The following is a 21,359-nucleotide window of genomic DNA, read 5'->3' on the forward strand; positions in this document are numbered from 1 at the left end:
TCGTACGTTCATTGATAAGCGTATAACGCCCCGTGCCTTAGACTCGTGACGTCACTCAATCGCACGGACGCCTGCGCTTTTGTCAGGGCCGTGCCTATCACGCGGTTCTTGCCCCTACACTTTTTTCTATTGAACATTAACTACGTAAGTCAAATTGCAATTTCTTGATGTAGTAAGATAGCTATTCGATATTTAAATATAAATACTAATATAGCTTCTTTTACTTGTGGTTTGCATATAGTAATTTATTACATAATTTTACGTGTGATTACTATAGATCGCGAACGTATAATAATATGATGAATAATGTTCTATAAAATATATAACGTGAATTTAATAAGGCTAATACGATTACTATGTAACTTATATAAATACAATGGATTTCAGGAAGAATTCTTTCACGGTCCTATAACTGTTGGGAGTATCGTATTGGATTTCAAAAATGGAAAGAAATAGAAGGCAACAAATCTCAGCAATTATTGGCTTGCAAAATTCTCATGAATCTTGGCAATTCTCTGATGTTACGAGTAGTCTAGTTTCTTCGTCTGGTTTCATTCGTATTAGATGATGCTTATGCCACTGAAAAATAAAACGAAATGAAAGGCAAGTAACATAGAATGACGAATGAAGAGAGAACATAGATTCAGAAAGGCGGAGTGTAGATGGATGTAAGCACACTGGGTAAATGGATGGAAAGAGAGAGAGAGAGAGAGAGAGAGAAAGAGCAAAATAGTGGAGGGGAAAGTCAAAAGGGGAAGGAGCGACAAGGAAAGGAAGGGCTGTAAAACGCAGAGAAGAAGAAAGATAAAGAAGGATAGTTGGAGTAAAAGGAGAGGGAAAGATCGGTGGATTGTCTCGCGCGTATTGATTGGTCTTTTGTGAAAGCTACACCCTCATGTAGCTACGAGACGAACCATTCTGTAAAGTCACTAGACTTCCAGGGTGTATCACACGTTTCCGAGTTTAGTCGTATGACGACTTTACGGCCATGTTTGGTTTCTTTCGATTAAGATTACATTTTCCTAAATTGCATTTTGTTTGATGATCTTTAGACGATCATCGATGCTATGCTATATCAATATCTTCGAAGGAAACAGCTTTCTAGAAGATTGAGAAAGATGATGAAAGATGATGAAAGGAACAGTAGGTTAGGGTGCTATATCGGGGTAGGAATGACGTAAGCGATCGCTCGTGATCCCTAGCTGCGAAGGGGTTCTATATCGGTATCGATCGTAAAGTGACCCATATCTGGTGGTGACGGGAGTTCCTACCCCTGGCTGCTTTTCCAGCGACAGCACCCCTCGCTACCACCTCTCTCGCTCTTTCTCTCTTTTTCCCGGTCCTCTATCCCCTCTAAGTAACTGTACTCCCGCCAGAACCGTGTCTACCCCCACTTGTTTCCCCTTTCCTCCGGTGGACGAGCGAATATACCTCCTCCCCCGATTTCCAGCAGCCCTGCCGCCTGCCTTCCACGGCCGAGCAGATCTTGGGGCTTGTACGGGATGATAGCCGAGTGAAAAAGCTCGCGAGTCCCGTGAAGTTCGCTCATCAGCAGCAGCAGCCCTGGCCTGCCACAATCCCTTCGACTCGGTCATCGTAAGTGTCGTGCATCCCGTGAAAGAAACGAAACCAACATCGTGAACAAACCAATACGATAGATTGTGTAAGATTGAATTCTTGAATAGAAAGAAAAAAAAGGAAAGAGAAGCGTTAGCTTTGATTGAAAAATAAGGAGAGAAGGAGAGTAAGGGAGAGTGTGTGTGTGTGTGTATGAGAGAGAGAGAGAGAGAGAGAGAGAGAGAGAGAGAGAGAGGGTAGAATGAAAGGGTATATATTTCTGATTGAAAGAAACGGAGAGAAATTTGCTACCGTGGTACATAAGTGCTCGTGTGCAACTATGAAAGTGTCAAAGCGGAACGTTTCTTCGAGGTCTTATAAATGTGACTGAAAAAAAATTTCACGCTCGAATCTTACGAAAGGTAGAACATTTTTTCATGGTATCGTTGCAACATTCAGAAAAGGAAATATCGTAACAAAATCAGAGTAAAGAAATGGGTAAAACGACCTAGTGAGGGGAGTAACGTAAGAACAGTGTCAGTGAGGAAATGGAGACGGCGATGGTGGCACGATTTTCATCTGTATGATTGGTATCACGAAGAAACGTATCGAAGGGCTCCGCTAGTTGTGTCGACGTCGCTGCTACTCGTGGTGATAGCAGTAGGCAGTTCATAGTGATAGTGGATGCTTTACGTATCGTCGTGCAGTGGTGTCCCGTGCGCACCGGGTGTATATGTATACTACGTACCATTGGTAGTGAGATCAATAAGCAGTGCCGTGCCACTCGACCCGTGCTCATAGACAGAAACTCATTCTGAATCTCTCCTTCCTTCTTTCCTGTATTTAACTACCACCCACAACCTTTCCTTTTCCATCAACCAAATGTCGAGAGGTCACTTTCATTTGTTTCCTTTCTGAATTTTTTATCGTGTCTCAAGAAGCTTAAAACAAGTGTCTTTCCTTTGAAAGAACAAGCCATTGGTTCGTTCTTTCGATGTGTTACTGTATTATGTGTATCGGTGTCCATCCGTTTCTTTCTACCCTGTTTCTTTTGGTCTTCGCATATTTCAACTGCTTCTTTTTCTACACGTCCTCAGGTTGATCTAAGGTAGCTTTCATATTCATTCCTTAACGCGTTACGTTTTATATATTTCACTTGTCTTATTCGATAAATTTAGTTTTCTTACTTTTTTTGCGTAACTTCTGCGCTTTACCCTTATCGTTTCTATTGGACTTGCGTATCATGAGCAGGCTGAAACATATTTCTTCTTGGATCAAGCGTTTTCATAAAATAACGTTCGTTCGTTTATAGTGTTTAAATATTTTTGATATTCCGCTGATCCTTCGTATTTTTTAAATATATTCAATTAAATCGCTGTGATACACGTATCGCGTAATGTTACATGGCAAAAATCGTAAAATAAAGCAGCAGGGACGTTCTTGAATTCGTTGTAACTAGATGTCGGCCGCTATATCGTACGTCTTACTACTTGCGCCGAAAATTCTTTGCTGGATTAAAATGTCCTGTCTGACCGTGATTGGATCGTTCGAGCGTGAAAAGAATTAATGAAATTATAAAAAGAAAGAACCGGTGATATTGAGCTGTTCTCGTCACATTGAGATCAAATAATTATCCAAGTAAAAGTTAATTTTTATTGTCGGGGATAAACTGTTTTAAAAATTAACGCAGATTATTTTGTAGCTCGAGGAATAGAACCACGTTTAGTCGCTTCTTTCTTTAACGGCACATGTTCTTGGTTGCACAACGAAAGACGGATATACGGTAGATTTTATTCGGTTATTGATTTAAGAGATAACGCAAATCGTATACGCTTTGATTAAAATTGAACATATTGCAAGGTGTAAATGATACGAAAAGAGATTATAGCGATCAAATGTATCGCCGCACACTGTGTTCGTTATTCCGTTTTTGTTCAACTGTAACGATAAATGATTTTAATTCTCCTTTAATTTACGACAGAACGTCTTTTGATCTTTCTACGTTTTATTTTCCATTTTAACGAGCTATTTGAAATTATTCATCGTACTATTAGTGGTTTTCCTTTTAGTCAACGATAATACTTAGTTATCCTATCAGCAAAATTTAAGCTCCGTCCAACATACATATTTCCCGACAATGATGTAAGAAAGAAACCTATTAGATTGCTTAAACGTAGTAGTTTCGAATGCAACAAATTGTTGATCGTTCGATATTTCAGTAATTTCAAGCGAAAAAGACGAACACATTATGCGGTGAATCGTAGAATTATAAAAAACAAAAATAACAAAAGGCAAATATCCGAGCGTGACAAAATTCATTAATAGTCGTGTTCAAAGAATCAAGTTCCGTTACAACTGGGAATACGATAATTGCATAGGCATGCACGAGTATAATTTTTCCCCCTCGAGTGCTTTCATGTCGAAAATAACTCGTCGGCTGATGAGATTTGATTCACGCGATTTCTACCTCGAAGAAATGTTTTTCTTGAAAAATTTCACGTTCACGTAAATGCGACATGCGACAGGCTAACGCGCGAGTATAATAATCAACGTATCGATAAATTTGATATAAATATCAACGATGTTTTCCGCGTTATTCGGCTCGAGCGTAAAATAAACGAAACACAGGGCAACTTTTGATCATATCGGGTATATTTCGATCGAAACATTCCGAAGAACCTGTTGCCAGTAATCCCGTTGATTGAATTTCTCCCATTTAGAGGCAGTGCTATCAGTAATTTGTAATTGAGCTCGCGCAACTGCAGTTTACATGCGTCGATCGTTTTTAAAGCTGTACGAATGAGGCGACAATTGGGTTTCACGCGCACCTTCCACGTGTCATTATCACGGAAATCGTTGCGACGTTATCGTTGTTCGTGTACCGAGCGCGGCGTATGTGGCATGTTGATTTCCGTTTAATCCTCTATATATCAGCTCGTAATATATTGCTGATTAATCGGATCCTTAACGAAAAAGTGAAATTACCGTAGAATAATTGCAGAAGGAAAGAAAAATAGTAGAGTACGATGTGATCATTGTTGTCGCTATATACAGAGGGTTGAATGCGAAAAGTATCTTTTTTCATGATTATACGTGCGAGGAGAGTAATCGACTATTTTCAGTCGATTTACACTCGGGGTTTAAGGGTATCGTGGGAACACGATGAAAAAAGAATTCCTTTTCGCATCCAGAGAATTGTACACCTAATCGTGGGATCGTCGTGTGCAGCCTGGCAGGCCCCGCAAAAGCCGCCAATTAATTAAGATAGCTCCTAGATACACGGTAGATCGATAGGGACTGGCCGTGATAAAGACGGGCGAGGGTTTCAGACTTCAGGGATGTTGCAGTGCTGTGGTGTTGGAGGTGGCGCTTCCACGGCACCTCAGGCTCCGCAGCTGCAGGATACCGGATCTGCTGTCGGGATTACCACCTCCACGAAAACCACCATCATGCAGGACGCAGTTCTTGAATCCATCCTCGAGGTAAGCATCATCAACTTTCAAATTTTTTAATTTTTATTCCTCTCTACTTTTTTTCGAGACGCTCTTCGTATATCACTTTTGATTTTTCTCAATTTTTATAAATTTTCTTTCGTTTGCAACGCTTAGCTATAGTCACAGAGATACCATCGATATAATCCTAACTCGAACTAAATTACGTTGTCTTGAAATTTATCGATAATCTGTTTATGAAAAAAAAGAACGTTTCATCTAGTATGAAGATCGAAACACAATCAAGTATTACGTATAAGAATAATGGGCACGTAATAATCATACGCTGTAATAAGTATCACGTGATTACGATCGGTTTCGAGGGTCGACAGAAGCGTATCAACGAGGTGTTCGTCAGCCGATAAATACTGATGTCCTAAGCAAATTTTAAACGAAAAAGATCCGTTTTAATTAAAAAGATAACCAGCAATAGAGTTTTAGCAATTCTCGTCACTCTCCTTCTTTTTTCTTCGGTTCGATCGTTTTTTAACATTAGATAGTCCTTGCCAGAACGAGCAAACAAGTTTGCGTCGAGTAAGTTCGATTGTACCTGCCTTCCAGGCATTCAGAATACAAAGGCTCTTTTCGTTATTAATATCGCGCAGATGATTCTCGTTGTGCATCGTGTTTTTCAATCAAGCGTCCCTCCAGGTTATTAAAGGTGATTATCTACCTTCAACCATAAATATTAAGCGTAACTTGACGGTCGGATTTTTCAAAACCGATCTCTGTTGTGACAAAGTGGCACAGACGGACATCAATGTATTCTCTAACCACTGATGAACATCTATCACTTGCCATTTATCTTACGAACTCGTTCAGATTAAAAATTGTATATTTGCCTTGTTGTTTTGAATTTCATTTGGTGCTAAAAAAAAAAAGAATCTGTTTCGAGGAAGATAATTATTCTTAATCATACCGATATGGTGTTTCTAGCAAATGCGTGAAACGGAAGCTCGAAAAGCGGATCTGGAGCGCCAACATGCAGAAGCACAGAATCAGCTACACGAAAAGATAGCAGGACGATATCAAGGCCCGGAATCGGTTGAAGCATTGCAATCAAAGATAAGGGAACTTGAAAAGAAGACGGAGTTACAGATGGTCAGGCACGAAGAATTGTCCTTGGAATTAACAAGCCTGAGACGTGCACGAAGCAGAGGACCTATGGTGGGTCACTCGACGGTCCCGACTACTTGGCCTCCGACTGGTTCTGAAATTGACAGAATAATAGCAAAGATAGAACAAGATAATAGGTATGTTTCTAGATATTATACTTTACTAACCTTCCTGTCTTGAAACACGCTTTAATATTTCACTTCTGAACGATCGATACCTTTCCATCGCTTTTTCGTAATGTCACTTGGTTATTGATTAATCTTATCTAATTTTTATCAACATAGTGCTAGTAGAATGATACACGATTTGGATCATACTCGAGGATCCGTTACTACGCAACAACCCTCAGTTACACAGGGTATTTTGCGATCTAGCTCGGAAAACCTTCCTAATCTCTGTCAACATCAACATCCACCTCCACATGCTTTGAACCTAGGAATGCCAACACAGATGAGTCACGTATGTAAATAATCATTCGTTTTTATTTCGCTATGAAGCTATTTCTGTTTATCTCTCTTTCTTGCTTGATTTCTCTGTCTTTGTTTCTTATAAAATGAAAACGCATCGATCGAGAATTTGGAACAGTATGCAGGTTCACCTATGCCCTTAACGCCAATGATGCCAGGCTGTCCACCACTGACTCCGAATGGGCCGCCGTATCACTACAGCGAGGCAATTCCACCAGCACCGTCGCTCTCCACTAGTCAATCGCAACCTGTTTTTCAACAAAAGATGCAACAGTATCAACAACCGCAACCGACACATACAGAGTTACAGAGCTCTCATTCTCAAAGTGTTCTGCAGGCACAGCAGAAGCAACAAACGCACACCCATTATACGAGTAATCAGTATCAGGAGAGTTATCCACATACGCAAACCTATCAGCAGCCGCTCCAGCAGCAACAACAACAACAGCCACAACATTCGGCCTCTACAACGTACCTGACGTCATCGAGCCAAAGCATATTACCTCATTACTCCCAGCCCACACAGACCGCCCAAAGTTTTCAATTGAATGGAAGTCAGCAGGTACGAATGAATTCATCCGATTCTATGGTATTTAAAATTATGTTTTAAGTATAATCGCAAATTTTAATTTATGAATTAACATTAATCTGTATGTGTAGGCAACGACGTATCCAAGTTTGTCCATTACGTCGCATCCAAACGGAACATATAGTACAGGGGCGAGTAGCTTTAGTACTCAACTACCGCATCACAACTTTTCCGTTCCACAGACAAGTATCCCACAAACTACGTTATCCTCGTTGCCACCCTATTCGACATCCTCCTTTCACTCTACTTTGGGTGCACTTACCAGTGTACCTCAAACCGCTCTTTCCTTTTCGAGCGTACCGAGCAGTTTCGTCACTAGCGGATCGACCTATTCCACCGTCGGGACCAATGCTTTTGGCACGTCAGGCGTAAGCTCAGGTATAAATCAGGGTCTCAAAGATTTTCTATTAAAAAAATTTCTCCTTTCTTTATACAAAAGTATTTCTTTCCTTTTTTTTATAGGAACCACATCGACAGGATTATTACAAGCGATAAGCGATCCTCTTCAAGCAATGCAGCAACTTTCTGCTCAGTCTCAAGTCAATCAACTTCAACAGCAAGCTATTATCCAGCAGATTCAGCAAAGTTTACGCGCCAGTTCGCCGACAGCACCTGCTACGACGGGTCATCATTTCCTTGGTTCAAGGCAGATGCCAAAGATACCCAGTAGTATACTTCCTAATCCCTTGGATCGACTGACCAATGACAATATTGTAACAGAGGGTCAAGTGGACATGCTGGATATACCCGGCAAAGGCAGATGTTACGTCTATATTGCTCGTTTTACATACGAGCCTTTTCAACACTCGCCAAACGAAAATCCAGAAGCGGAGTTGCCTGTTCAGGGAGGCGATTATCTTCTTGTTTGGGGACAACCGGACGAAGATGGTTTTCTCGATGCAGAAACTCTTGACGGTAGACGTGGTCTCGTTCCAGCTAATTTCGTCCAAAAATTAATCGGCGATGACCTATTAGAATTTCATCAAGCCGTTCTTGGCCTCAGAGACGTTGATGATTCTGCTTCGACTAATATTCCCCAAGTGAGCAATGTAAGATTATTACGACAAATGTTACGTATATTTCCTTTACGAGGCATTGCTAATTGAGATTTTTGTTTGTTTTTTAGTGTTATCTCCAGGATATTGATCTGGAGTTAGCGGCTTTAGAAGAAGGAAATCGAAATCGACAAGCTGAACTATCTGCTTACGCGGAGCTTGATAATATAGCAGAAGAAGACGAACAAGAGCCACCAGGTTAGTACGTTTTCGTATTATCTATTGGATCTTTCATTATAAAGCATGTAGATCGTGATGAACTAGATGTACATGTGTAACTGCGACTAGAAATAGCGTGAAAATTATGGGTATGTGATCCTCTTTGAGGAATATTGATGTGCATAGTTGTGTTGTAAATGAATTTAAGTGATAGATATTAGACTGATGTTTTTTAACGAATTCAAAGTATTAAATATTAGAGAAGTTGAAAAATCCTTATGCTTGCTTGAATATTTCATTAGAAAATTATTTCTAATGTATAGTTAGTGACTTTTAATTTGAAAATTAATATGTTGATCAGTGTCAAACTTATGATGATATTATAGTATTGCGCTTTCTTGTTCCAACATACCTTCATCAGACAGTTCTTTGAAATACGTAGTATGTTTCTTCTCATAACACTAACACTCTCTTTGATTCAACAAGGTATATGTATATTCACAACAATATATATCTTTTAATTACGCTTGTTCCTCAAAATAAGGAAAGCTTAATTGCGTATATGTAGAATACCAATTTTCTTCATATTTAATTAATTTTTGTTATTTAACGGTCTTTTTTGAAAGTAGGATAAATGCATGTTATTTAATTGTTGTAGCAGTTAAAGAATGGTTTCTTCTGTTTGAGAGCAGAGGTAAATGATTGGTGATCAACATAAACGGAATCTTGCACTGTGTTGAGTATTGGATGGTCTTAGGTTGGCTTAGAGAATTAGATAGTGAAAGATTTTTAGCTACAGCTAGGCTTGTCTTGTCTTTTTTTCCTGAAGAAGTCTACCTGTTTTCGGACCTAGTTCCGGCGCCGCAGCACCTTACACTCGAGCGGCAATTGAACAAGAGCGTCTTAATTGGTTGGACGGCACCAGAAAATACTCATCAGTTGGAGTCCTATCACGTCTATGTGGATGGAGTGTTGAAGGTTACTGTGAAAGCAACTGAGAGGACCAGAGCATTGGTTGAGGGAGTTGATTCCACCAGGGTTCGTAAGGATAAATTTTTCTCTAGTAGAATAGTGTGCACTTTGCAAAATTTTAGTATTATTAAATTCTACAGAAATCAAAGATCAACCACTTTTATAATAGAGTACAAAGTATCTCTTGTCAATTGGTACGGTTGAATTTCACGAGGTTTCGTGAAATTTTTTGCATAGCGATGTATATAAATAAACGTAGGAACTTGTCAAGTTATTCGACTTCATTTGATTGTTAATGTAGCCACACAGGATAAGCGTGCGATCAGTGACGCATTCACGAAGAACGTCTCGTGATGCCGCTTGCACAATGGTGATCGGTAAGGATGTAGCCTTGGGTCCAACTGCTGTCAAGGCGTCGAATGTAACCGCCACCAGTGCTGTCATATCGTGGATGCCGAGCAATAGTAATCATCAACACGTGGTTTGCGTGAATAACGTCGAAGTTAGGACGGTGAAGCCTGGTGTTTACAGACACACAATTACTGGTTTAGCACCCTCGACAATCTATAGGGTGACTGTTAAAGCGAAGAACCTGAGAGCGACGCACTTCGAGGACCAAAACACTCAAGCGGCAAACAATTTAGCATGTCACGTCCATTTCAAAACGTTGCCCAAAGGATTACCTGATCCTCCGGTCGATATCCAGGTTAATAATTGTTCCAATGTATTCCGTTGTCATAATTGTTATGATATTTAATGTATAATCGTATGATATTTACGATAGGTGGAGGCTGGACCGCAGGACGGCACTTTGCTAGTGACCTGGCAGCCTGTTGCCCTAAACGGTTCGGCCGTCACCGGTTACGCGGTGTATGCCGATGGAAAAAAGGTCACCGACGTAGACAGCCCCACTGGTGACCACGCTCTGGTGGACATACATAAGCTTATGGGCTTGAACCCAAAGCACATCACAGTTAGGACAAAAAGCAGGGAAAGTCAATCGGGCGATAGCTGTGCTACTGCCATTCCTTGTAGCGTTCTTCGTGGCGGGACCGCGACTCATTTGCAACATGGATCTACGCACATGCAAGATCAAGGACAACCTCAGCCTTCTGGCACCGGGCAAGTGGACGACCCGAATAGACATCGTATGGGAGTTGTAGGTCAGAGATATCCATCGACTCCTGTACCATCTCACATAAGGCGACACGGCAATACTAGGGTTGACTCTCACGGCCAAGTTATCATCGAGACTGACGAAAATTTATCCGATAAAGAAATTTATCCTGGACAGAGCATGTCCCAGATGGGTAAGAGTCCTTAGATAAATCAAACTAGTTTCCATGTCCTTAGTAATTTTTTTCAAAATATTTTAGATATCACAACGAAATACTATTTATTTAAAATGATCGATTGAAATTTTTGCACGTATTGCCTACTGTCGCTTAGGAGTTCCAGAGATCACCAAAGATTCGGCAAGCGAAGCGAATTACAGCGAGGAAGATGATCCGTCACGCAGAGGTAGAGGAATGCCACTGCATCATGGCAGCCAACATCGATACGGATCACAAATGGGACAGCAAGGACTTCCTGGGACACATCGACCCGGAAGAATGAGTGGTCCTGCTGGTAGACCTCAAGATCCTTACTATGAACACTCGACACAAGGTTCGAATACAGTTACGCTTAAACGTATTCATCTACTAACAATGTGTTACATGTTAACTCTATTTTGTATTTTTTACTCTCATAGGAAGTCAGAGAGGTAGGACTTCTAGTTACCGTGGACGGGGAATGCAAGCTCAAGGTGGTGCCAGTCATCCATCGAGCAGTGCACAACAAATGAACAAGAGAACACGCTGGTTTGTTGCTCTATTCGATTATGACCCGAAAAGAATGTCACCCAATCCAGACGCCTGCGAAGAAGAATTGCCATTCTCTGAAGGCGATACGATTAAGGTCTTTATCAATAGAATTTTTGATTGTTTGTCATGTAATTCATGAAATGTTAACTTGTAAATTAATTTGGTAGGTGTACGGTGAAAAAGACGCTGATGGATTTTATTGGGGAGAATGTCATGGTAGACGAGGATACGTTCCTTACAACATGGTTGAAGAAATTAAAGATCCGAATCAGCCAGGACAGGGACAGTCAGGAAGGAGAGGAAGATGGGGAGATATCTACGCTAGCATGCCTGTAAAGAAAATGATAGCACTATACGATTATGACCCTCACGAATTATCTCCCAATGTTGATTCCGTAAGTTCTCTAACAAGCAAAATTTCTTTCTTTTTATATAGGAACGTATATAAGCTAAATTTATACTTACACACTTTAACATATTTCGATTCCATAGCAAGTGGAACTGGCATTTCAAACTGGGAATGAAATTTATGTCTATGGTGATTTGGACGATGATGGATTTTATATGGGTGAATTGAATGGTGTGCGTGGCCTAGTACCGAGCAATTTCCTCACTGAGGCGCCTGATCAGCCGTCACAAGGACAACTTCCTCCAGGAAACAGAAGACCTCCTGGTCAAAGTCAAGGACCCGGAGTAAGAGGACCACCTCCTCCGCCTCGAGAACCTCCTCCTACTGGTCATCGACGAGGCAAAGGTAAAAACTTGAAATTAATTGCCATTCGATCTTTTATTTACTACGATGCCGCGAATTATGATACAAATAGCTCCTCAAGCCAAGTACACAAAGTAGCTGGAACTTTTACCATTATTCTTCAACTTTGCGAAGCGAAATAAAGCTAAATTTGAAATGACAGAGTAAGCAAGCAGCAGAAAACCGAACGCAGTGATAATCAAGATCGAGACTGAGAATGATTTCTACGAAGATAAAAAACACTGGCTCGAGGGGTTGAAAATAAATTCACACTGGCGCCATATATTCGACCGACATCAGTTAATCTGCTTGAATTGCCAAACGATGATGCGTACGATAATAGTTGCTTTTAAAATGGAAGAAAAGAAGAAAGAAAAAGAGAAAGCTGGAAAACAACTGGACGTCAGTGTGAATAAAAAAATAAAAAATAAATAAATAAAAAATACAAACAGCAAGCAACACAAGACACGAAACTAGATGTGCCAGACGACAGGCAGAAGGGTTACACAAGTTTATAATTGAGCCATCTAGCAAGGCCCGATCGTCGTTAATCGATGCAGAGCTTACATTTTTAGGGGCGTACCTATCTTGCAAAATTACTGAGAGATTGCAATAGAGGGTAAAGCAACGTGTCAACTATTTCGATAAGGCATTCGAGTAAGTCACCCGGTGCGTTTCTTCTCAGGAGATTATTTTAAAATAGCATTCTGATAGCAAGTTTCTAGGAATTCGTTCGAAATTATCACAATATGAACGTCCGATAACGAGATTAATGTACCCGCGCAATGTGTGAAAGCTATTTTGTATTTGCAAATTTTTTTAGGAACACGTGTATTGCCATATGCAAAACGATTTTCTATATCTCTACCTATCTATCTATTTAGCTATCTATCTTATCTATCTAATATATTGTATATATATGAATATATATATATACAATAGAACACTAAGCTGCTTTCAGTGTTTTCTATTAGATACAAATGCATACATATGTATTTGTATCTACGTATGTATTATATTCGTACTTTTTCTTTCGAGCACTTTTCGGCTCTGTTACTTTTTTACGTGCCTATCTTTTTCCTCTATATAACATATATATATACGTGTTATATTTACACTGTATACATATACATATACATATATATACATATGCATGTGTGTAAGAGAATATATATGTATATATGTATATATATGTATATAACTATATTGCGTGTATTCTATATAATGACATACTATGTATCTGTGTGCCTGAACTGGTCGATGGTCGTCGTGTCACATGATTGTCGTTCGTGTCGTGTTGTCATGCTGGCCATTTAGACATTGAAGCAATTTACTCTTTCTGATGACTCATTTCGAGTTATTAATACGATGTTTTCTATCAGATTTCGTGTCTTGAAGCATAAAGAATAAAGTCGCGAGAAAAATTTAACTATATGCGCAAGTCCAGGTTTTGCCGAGTAATCTAGAACTTTACTTTTTAAGATGTTGGAAGTAAAACATTTAAAAAAGTAAAGCCGTAAAGATACCGAAAGTTGAGATAACAAATGTAAAAAGGTTTGATATGAAAAGAGTAGAAACAAGAAATAGGAACATAGAAGGGAAAAAAAGTACAATTTCATTAGAACAAAGAAATTATTACTTGGCATACTCGACAGCGCGTCTAAATGTCCATCTAGAAAGGATAAATGCGCCATGAATGACAACACGGTCTTGTTCTCTTCTCTGTTGCTAGATGCCTGCATTGTGCCTGTGTCTGTCCCTGTCTGTCACTTAGACTCTAGACAACAACAACAACAACAACAACCACCATCACTAATGAACAACCAACAACATCAACTCCAACATCAACAAAACAATCCACCGCATCTAGCGTACCAACAAGCGAATCACCACAGCTACACGACTGTAACCACGTCCAATCAACATGGGCCCACACCTATGGGTGCCCATCAGCAAGGCCCCGTACCACCCCACCTTCAACAGCAGGTGAGTCCACTGCTCTATCCAGAAGTTTTCACTTTTGCTTCTCTGCGTGCTTTCTACCTTCTCGCTGCAAAACTTGTACAATTGTTCAACTATATTTCTTTCGTCAGTTTCTCCGAATTCACCGTCACGCTTTAGTTTCTAGTTAGATACTTCTCTAAGTTTTTTTTTTGTTATCGTTCCTCTTTCATTTATGGAAGGATACCCAAAGAATGATAATCGAGTCCGATGGCTTTGACAATTTAAGGATTGAAAAATATTTTCAGTGACTCAGGTATGTTTTTGGAAGTTCTAAACGATCGATGAATTAACAATATTAACTGATATTGAATATTTTTTGACACGAATATTCGATATTTGTGATATGATATATTGTTAGAAGGTCACGTAAAATTTACCTAGTGTATTTATACAAGACGTTGATGGAAATTACTTCTTGCAATTATTATCGTATGCTGATCGATTTCGTACAACGTTGAAATAGCAATTGCTTCTAACAGTAATACGTTGAGAAATTTTACAATTATACGAGAGGAGAAATTGTAAAATTTTCATTAAGAAAGCAGCATTCAAAGACACGAGCTATTCGTATCTATCATCTATTTGGCATGGAATTGCATTTGATAGACTTGTATCTAAGAAGTATGATATTTCAATTTTATTACTAATACTTTCGAATAAATATTAACAAAGGAAATTTCTAATACACTTTATTAACAATACTTGCGGTAAAAGAACCGTGGTATGTACAGCTTGTCATTAAATGCTTCTAATTAATAGCTGTCTAAGCATTAAGCATGTATAATAGCCGATACGTAAGTTGCACGAATACGCAGTAATCATGCTTTTTTAGTAACTGAAAACACTATATTTTCCTGGTGTTCAGCTATTCCTCTCTTCCTTTTTCTACTTTTTTCATTTTTCATCTCAGCTCCTGTTCTGTACGATTCCATTTAGTATATTTTTCCATTTTCTAACAGTTGCGTGAAGTTTGAGCGCCATACAGGTCAACATATCGTCACACTAATCGAAAATAACGACATTATAAATTAGTTATAAAGTTATTTATAGTTATTAAATTAGTTTATAAAGCGAAACGAACCACTTAATTTTGTTTCGAATATTACGTCCTAATAAGCATATGTTAAAACACCTTTTTACATTATCGCCCCCTCATCTAGGTAACGATAAATCAACATATTAGTACAAATGCATTACTTCTCATAGAACATCGTAAGATAGCTGCGATATAGTAGGGGAAAAGCGAGACATCATTGTAATGTGTAACGAAACGATAAATAATTAATGTTCGATTAGATCGAAGTTCAGCGGCATCATAAAGGAATCTGTTTCTGTAGAATAAAAATTTGTTTGAACTTTTCAGGGTACCAAGCACTCGAAACGAATACTACAATTAAACGAAACGAAATTAAACTTGCTGCTGCAGATTGTTTGAAAACCTATACGAACAAGTCTATAGAGAACGAAGATACAAGCGAGTATTTTTGTAGTTTATTTAATTAATTTATGTCGCTTCAATTTCTAGGGGAAGGGGAGGGGAGGCGCGATCAATCGTGGTAGTAATGTGCCAGGAGGTATGCAGGGCCTTGGTCAGCAAGATTATCAGCAACAGAATCAACCGTACCAACAGCAACAGCAGAATCCGCAGAACCAAAACTATCAACCACAGAATCAAGGTTATCAACAGCAGGGTGCAGGGTTTGGTCCCCAAGGCCAACAATTCCAGCAGCAACAGCCTCAGCAGCAGCAACAGCAACAACCGAATCAACCGTATTCGCAACAGAACCAAGGTTCCTCTATGCAAGGCAATCAGGGCACGAGTAAGCCGATGAGAGGAATACCAACGGTGTTACCGACGCCTCAAGCGAAGGCGCAACCGAATACTACTCAAGGCCAACAACAGCAACAACAGCAGCAACAGCAGCAGAGTACAGGGCCGAATCTGATGCAAAAATTCACGGAGATGGCCGGTGCGAGCGCTGGCGGCGATATCCTGTCGAAAGGAAAAGAACTGATTTTCATGAAGTTCGGACTAGGCAAGTGAGTTATTACCCTGCTCGTGTCGCCAGCTCCGCTTCTTCTCCATTTCTGTCCCATCGCGTTATCCATCGGGTGGGTCTACGCTGAAAGCTCGAGGGGTCGGAAGGTCGGGAGGTTGTAAATCAGTATTACACGGAGAAACGTTCGCGGAGAGTAAGCGAGACGCGCAGGCAGGAACGTACGAACGCGTCTCGTCCGCTCAGGTCTTCGCGAATATCCCTGAACGAATACAAATGTAAATGTGTGCTGCCATTGCTGCTGCTGCTGTTGCTGCTACTATAACGACTGTTATTATTTTCCGCAACCATTGCTGGATCGTTCGATCGAAAAGCTCTGATCGCCCACGAGAAGATCGAGTTATTTATAATGTATCTTTCTCGTTAATTCAACTTCCTATATTAGCAAGATGAGAAGAAAAGAGGAATGTTCGCTTGCGTTTTTCTAATATCTCTCGTTAACATCGTCCGACAGTGTAATCAATCTGAAATCGCATAATTAATGACTCTTGTCCTTTGGAACAGAAGCGCAGAGTCCTGAAAATAACGAACAATCTTGGTTCGATTTTTTCTATTTTATTCCTCTTCTTCTTCTGATCCTTCATCTTCTCCTCGTTATGTTTTATCCTTACTACTACTTCCTCCTTGTATACGATAGTATCGTTTGTCTAGATGTCACGTAGCCGGTTTTAGCGTTAATTGGAATGCTGAAATTTTTGACCATAACGGAGCACTTCCGAACAAACTACAGGGATAGAAGCAATCGAATGACAGTACATAATCAGATCATTATTAAAAAAGAATCATTCATCAATTATTCCAATGAATTAATTCTTCTTATTATATTAGGTATTAATTAGATCAATAATATTTTATGTATACATATATATGAAAAGGCAGTAAGTGGATTGAAATGAGATTGCACGAAGTTGACAAATTTGTTAAAAACAAAGGGAAAGGTAGAATTATTTACCTTATTTCGTAGTTCAGGAGTTTAGGCTGTTATCTAAATCTCGCGTTAGGAGAAGCTATTACAGTTTGACGAACGACTGACGGACATTCCAGGAATTCAAACATCGAAACGTGACACAAGCACAGGAAAGATTGTTGTTCTTATTCTCTGTCATTTAGTTTTCCTTGCTCTTTTCGTCTTTCTTCGCCTGATGTTTCATTTTCCTGTCCTAAGGTGTACAACCAAACTTTACGTTAAACCATTAACATAAACAGACGAAAGGAAGGAAGTAAGCGCGTTATTATAACAATAGCCAAATAGATTAACGCGATGCAAGCGGATCATTCGTAAAGGACATTTGTAAACTGGATAGTCGCTCCTTGTCATGGTCGCGAGCACTACTACGAAACAAATAAACCATTTTACAAGACAGAAGTCAGACGACATCAAGAAATACGTGTTAATGTAATAATCGACCGGAAGATTTATAATAGGACGACTCATGGATCAAACTGAACTACGTCATAAACATATAAATATATAAATATATAAATAAAACAAATAAATAAATAAATTAATTAATATCGCTCCGAGGGGGATGGAGTATGTGAATTCGATCGACAAAAGAATATATTTGGGGGAATGAGGAGGGGGATAATATGAGAGATCATAGCATACGTATATTACGATAATGAGATATAAATATATACATATGCATATACAGATATGCGTACATACGTATACGTATATATGTATTGATTATTGATATATCTACGTAAAGGTATGTATGCATACAAATATATATACACATACATATACATATTATATTTAACTATTGCAAAGTGTTGTTACATCGCTACTTGTATCGTATTTTGTACAAAGTATCCCTACCTTCGATTGTTCTTTTTCTTTCGCCGTGATATAAATATATATAAATATAAATATACATAAAGAAACCTTAGCAAGGCGAAGGAAACGTGACAAATTACAAAGATGTCATTTTTGCCGGTATCATACTTTGGGAATCATAAACAAAATTGGTCATAATTGTTATTAAATATCGCGGGTATATCTGTTTGGAACCGATAGTTGCCTCTCGTCCGTTCATGTTAATCGAGTGTCGACAGATGCGGTAATAAGCGGTGAAAGATGTGCGATCTAGGAATTAATTATCAGGGTGTCAGACGCGCGGCCCAATTAAGCTTCATTTTATTCACAAAGTATCAAGCTTTGAGTTTCGGTTCCATTCTTTACGAAAACTTTCTTCTTATTCGTCCGAGTAACAAATTCGAATGCGAAAAATCGACTTACATTTTCCCAAATCCTAATTTCCGATTACCGCGATATTTCGTTCTTATCTTTCATCGGAAAGATCAACTATTGAGTTAATCGATTAAATCGTGAAGAACTATTTGCTGGACCACGTGTTTGAGCCACCTCCGCGTGTAGTAGTTACCATCAGACTCGTAATTATATAATTGGTTCGTGATTCTTGTTTTTGCAATGTCGATCACGATGAATCGCATAACGTTTAACGAGCAAGAGTTACAGGAACTGTGTATACTATGACTATGGACCAAACGACATTTTCTCGAGAGACCAAATTCGGCTATTCAAATGTAGATTCGTTTCCCTTAGTTCGGTAAAAGTGTTTCTTTTTGCTTCGTTCGCGGCACGATGGAAAAGCCAGACGAATAAAAGTATTTTTCTTAATATTTACAATACGCATTTGGAAACTGTAGGTGATTATGATTAAGCAACGTTCCAACGATCGCGGTTCCAGCCATCGTCGTATCGTCATCGACCAAAAGCCGCGAGATGTGTAATGTGTAATGCTTGCTCGATTTCCGTGTTCGATTTAACGCCACGAAATTGCAAAATCAACTTTGTCGATCTCGTTCGACCTGTATCCTCGCGAACGTCGAAAACTGAAAAAGTTTATCTGAATCAAAAAATCCAGTCGAACGGATAAATACGCTTTCGATGCTGTTCTTTGAAACGCGTTTATCAATGACGTCGTTTGATCCATTGGAAGAAACACTGTAGCCTTACGTAAATAATAATTTTACCAGGTTAGTGTCAAGCTGTTATTAGAATGCCGTTGTCGTGTAATTTATTGATATTCTTGAATATTTAGTGATTAAATGTTGATTTAATAGATTCCAATGGATCCAGCGAAAAACAAACTCGTTTTCCTTCATCTTTGTCCGATAGAACCCCTTGCGTGATCTCGGAGTAAACTCGCGATTGATGTCAGAATTCCTATGAATCTTTGCTATGAACATATCTAATGTGAAATGTTGATTCAGGCGATTAAACGAAAAAAGAAAAAAAAAAAAAGAAAAAAGACTGACGTGACATTTAAGATCTTCAAACGCTTAACACGTTCGCTACCAGTGTCAGGATCGATCGACGAAAGCTACCAATTTGGGAATTCAACCGATACGTCGGATGATGTAAACGAAAACAATAATTAACTCGCAACGATGGCAGAAAATTGGCGGAACGTTCTATATATCTATAAAAAGGGAAACGAGATTTTTTTTTCAAGAAAACAGACAAACGATCAGTAGCCGGTAAATAAAAACTTGGTTCAAATGGTAGTGAATGTGTTAACTGAATATTACTTAGCAAATTTGTAACGTTCATCTTCCATCTCTTTAACGGTTTTGTTTTCTTTCCTTATCTTTCATTGTTGAGTTTCATAGCGATAAGTCACGTAGCGAAACGAGTTTAAAGCGATTCAAACGGGAATGTATGAGAAATCCAGAATCACTGCAAAATATAGCCGCATTGAGTATGTACGAAAGAGAAATATTGGAACAGAGAGTTAAGGGGAGATCTTCATCTATTATCGTTAAGTGTTAGATATCATAAACCAAAAGTAAAAAAGAAAAAAAATATGCAAGTAGTATTAATTAAAAAGAAGCAAAGAATGTAACGTGAGGGAAAGACCCATTTCAAGTATCCCACGAATCGAGAGCTAAGTTCTGTCTCTTCTCTCTTTGTGATCAGACCAAATCTTAGGAGATAATAATTTTAACAACAACAGGAACAATAAGCTGACGCAATGCAACGGTCGAACATGATTAAGAACTAACGGATAATACTTAGTCGAATCTTTTTATTTAAACATTTACCAAAAATAAAACGAAACAAAATAAAAAAAAAAAGAAAAAAACAAGCGCAGACTAAACATAAATAACGCTATAAAAAATTAAATGAAAAAATGTGGGGAAATATAATAAACGAGAGAAAATTGGATTCTCTTAGATACCACGAAATCGTTTCGTTCGTTGTCTACGCTCATTTTTGTGTAGTATCTCACTTGTACATTGTCATTGTTATAAATTTAGTCGTTGAATGGATTCGTATAAAACAATCTTTTGATACCGCGACAGCTAATACAATATGAATTGCAAATATAAGCCGTGCCGAGGATGATGCGTATGTGTATGTCCTAAATAAATCGATCGCGGAATGATGTTCGTTCGATCGTCGATCCTCTTTCGCTGAGAAGACCGTCTAAAACGCGTGGAAAATCCTTTCGATTCGATGAAAACAAATAAATAAATAAAGTAATCGGTGTTAGGTCTCATACCGAAACCTCTCTTTCAGAAAAGTGTTTTCCACATCCTGAGAAAAATAGATGTACATGCGTTATTTCGATTTAGATAACGGTTAGTTAAATAATACACGATATTCCAACAGATATTAGCGATGAGTGTTAATCTTCGATGCGAGATTAAAGCTCTCTTCGGAATCGTAGAACTTTGTTCCATGAAAACACTTTATGGAAAGATAGAATAAAGAAAGAAAAGAGGAAGAATGTGGATACGTGTGCGTGTGTGTATATCGGTGCATATGACATAATGAATAAAAATCAGAGAGGGCAGTTGGTTTGAAAAGAAAATGAGTTGAAAAGAAGTAGTTGCAGAGTGCGGAATAGAAGACCCGAGAAACATACTTCGATGGTGTTATTAGCTAGGCGCCAATTATTGTCATTCCTTCTCTTGCATCGATACCCTAAAATTGTATAAACAGAACGTAGCGCAAAAGATGAAATCGATTATATACACTCATACAACTTTTAATATAACAAATTATCGCATCGATTAAGCATGTCGAATCGCCAGCTACGTTTGTCATTCAGTAATCTTGCGCTTTGTTTTTTCTATGAATCGGTGCATAACAATCTATTCCTTGTTAGCCCAACTGAAATATCGGAAAAACTGCTACAAAAGAAAAAAATCAGCAAAAAACACAATGTTATTATAAACGATTAATTAATAAAAAACGAATCTTGTTTGTTGTTACTTTTTGGTATCCTCGTCAAGTCCTTTTC

General features: G+C 38.8%; 1 protein-coding gene across 12 annotated transcripts; it reads left to right on the forward strand.

Moving 5' to 3' along the window:
• The first annotated feature begins 1,452 nt into the window (after positions 1–1,452).
• On the forward strand, positions 1,453–21,330 carry LOC100645149 (RIMS-binding protein 2). Of its 12 annotated transcripts, none has more exons than XM_048413201.1 (17): positions 1,453–1,596; positions 4,905–5,039; positions 5,985–6,301; positions 6,449–6,623; positions 6,750–7,193; positions 7,292–7,598; positions 7,683–8,269; positions 8,347–8,473; positions 9,264–9,472; positions 9,708–10,112; positions 10,191–10,716; positions 10,856–11,074; positions 11,160–11,365; positions 11,439–11,666; positions 11,764–12,025; positions 13,755–14,008; positions 15,552–21,330. In XM_048413201.1, the coding sequence occupies exons 2-17, from the start codon at positions 5,007–5,009 to the stop codon at positions 16,068–16,070; spliced, it is 4,818 nt and encodes a 1,605-aa protein (XP_048269158.1). In that variant the 5' UTR covers positions 1,453–1,596; positions 4,905–5,006; the 3' UTR covers positions 16,071–21,330. The 12 variants fall into 12 exon arrangements, with proteins under 12 accessions (XP_048269158.1, XP_048269132.1, XP_012174343.1 ...); XM_048413175.1 differs by having other exon boundaries at positions 1,463–1,596; positions 4,749–5,039; XM_012318953.3 differs by having other exon boundaries at positions 1,463–1,596; positions 4,749–5,039; positions 9,288–9,472.
• Positions 21,331–21,359: the final 29 nt, after the last annotated feature.

This window comes from Bombus terrestris, chromosome 2 (genome assembly GCF_910591885.1).
Source record: "Bombus terrestris chromosome 2, iyBomTerr1.2, whole genome shotgun sequence".
Lineage (NCBI taxonomy): Eukaryota > Metazoa > Arthropoda > Insecta > Hymenoptera > Apidae > Bombus > Bombus terrestris.

Coding starts and splice junctions, on each gene's coding strand:
- LOC100645149 (XM_048413175.1), top strand. CDS start 4,896: ATGTTGCAGTGCTGTGGTGTTGGAGGTGGCGCTTCCACGGCACCTCAG. Junction 6,624..6,749: donor TGCCAACACAGATGAGTCAC/GTATGTAAATAA, acceptor AATTTGGAACAG/TATGCAGGTTCACCTATGCC. Junction 11,366..11,438: donor CTGAAGGCGATACGATTAAG/GTCTTTATCAAT, acceptor TTAATTTGGTAG/GTGTACGGTGAAAAAGACGC.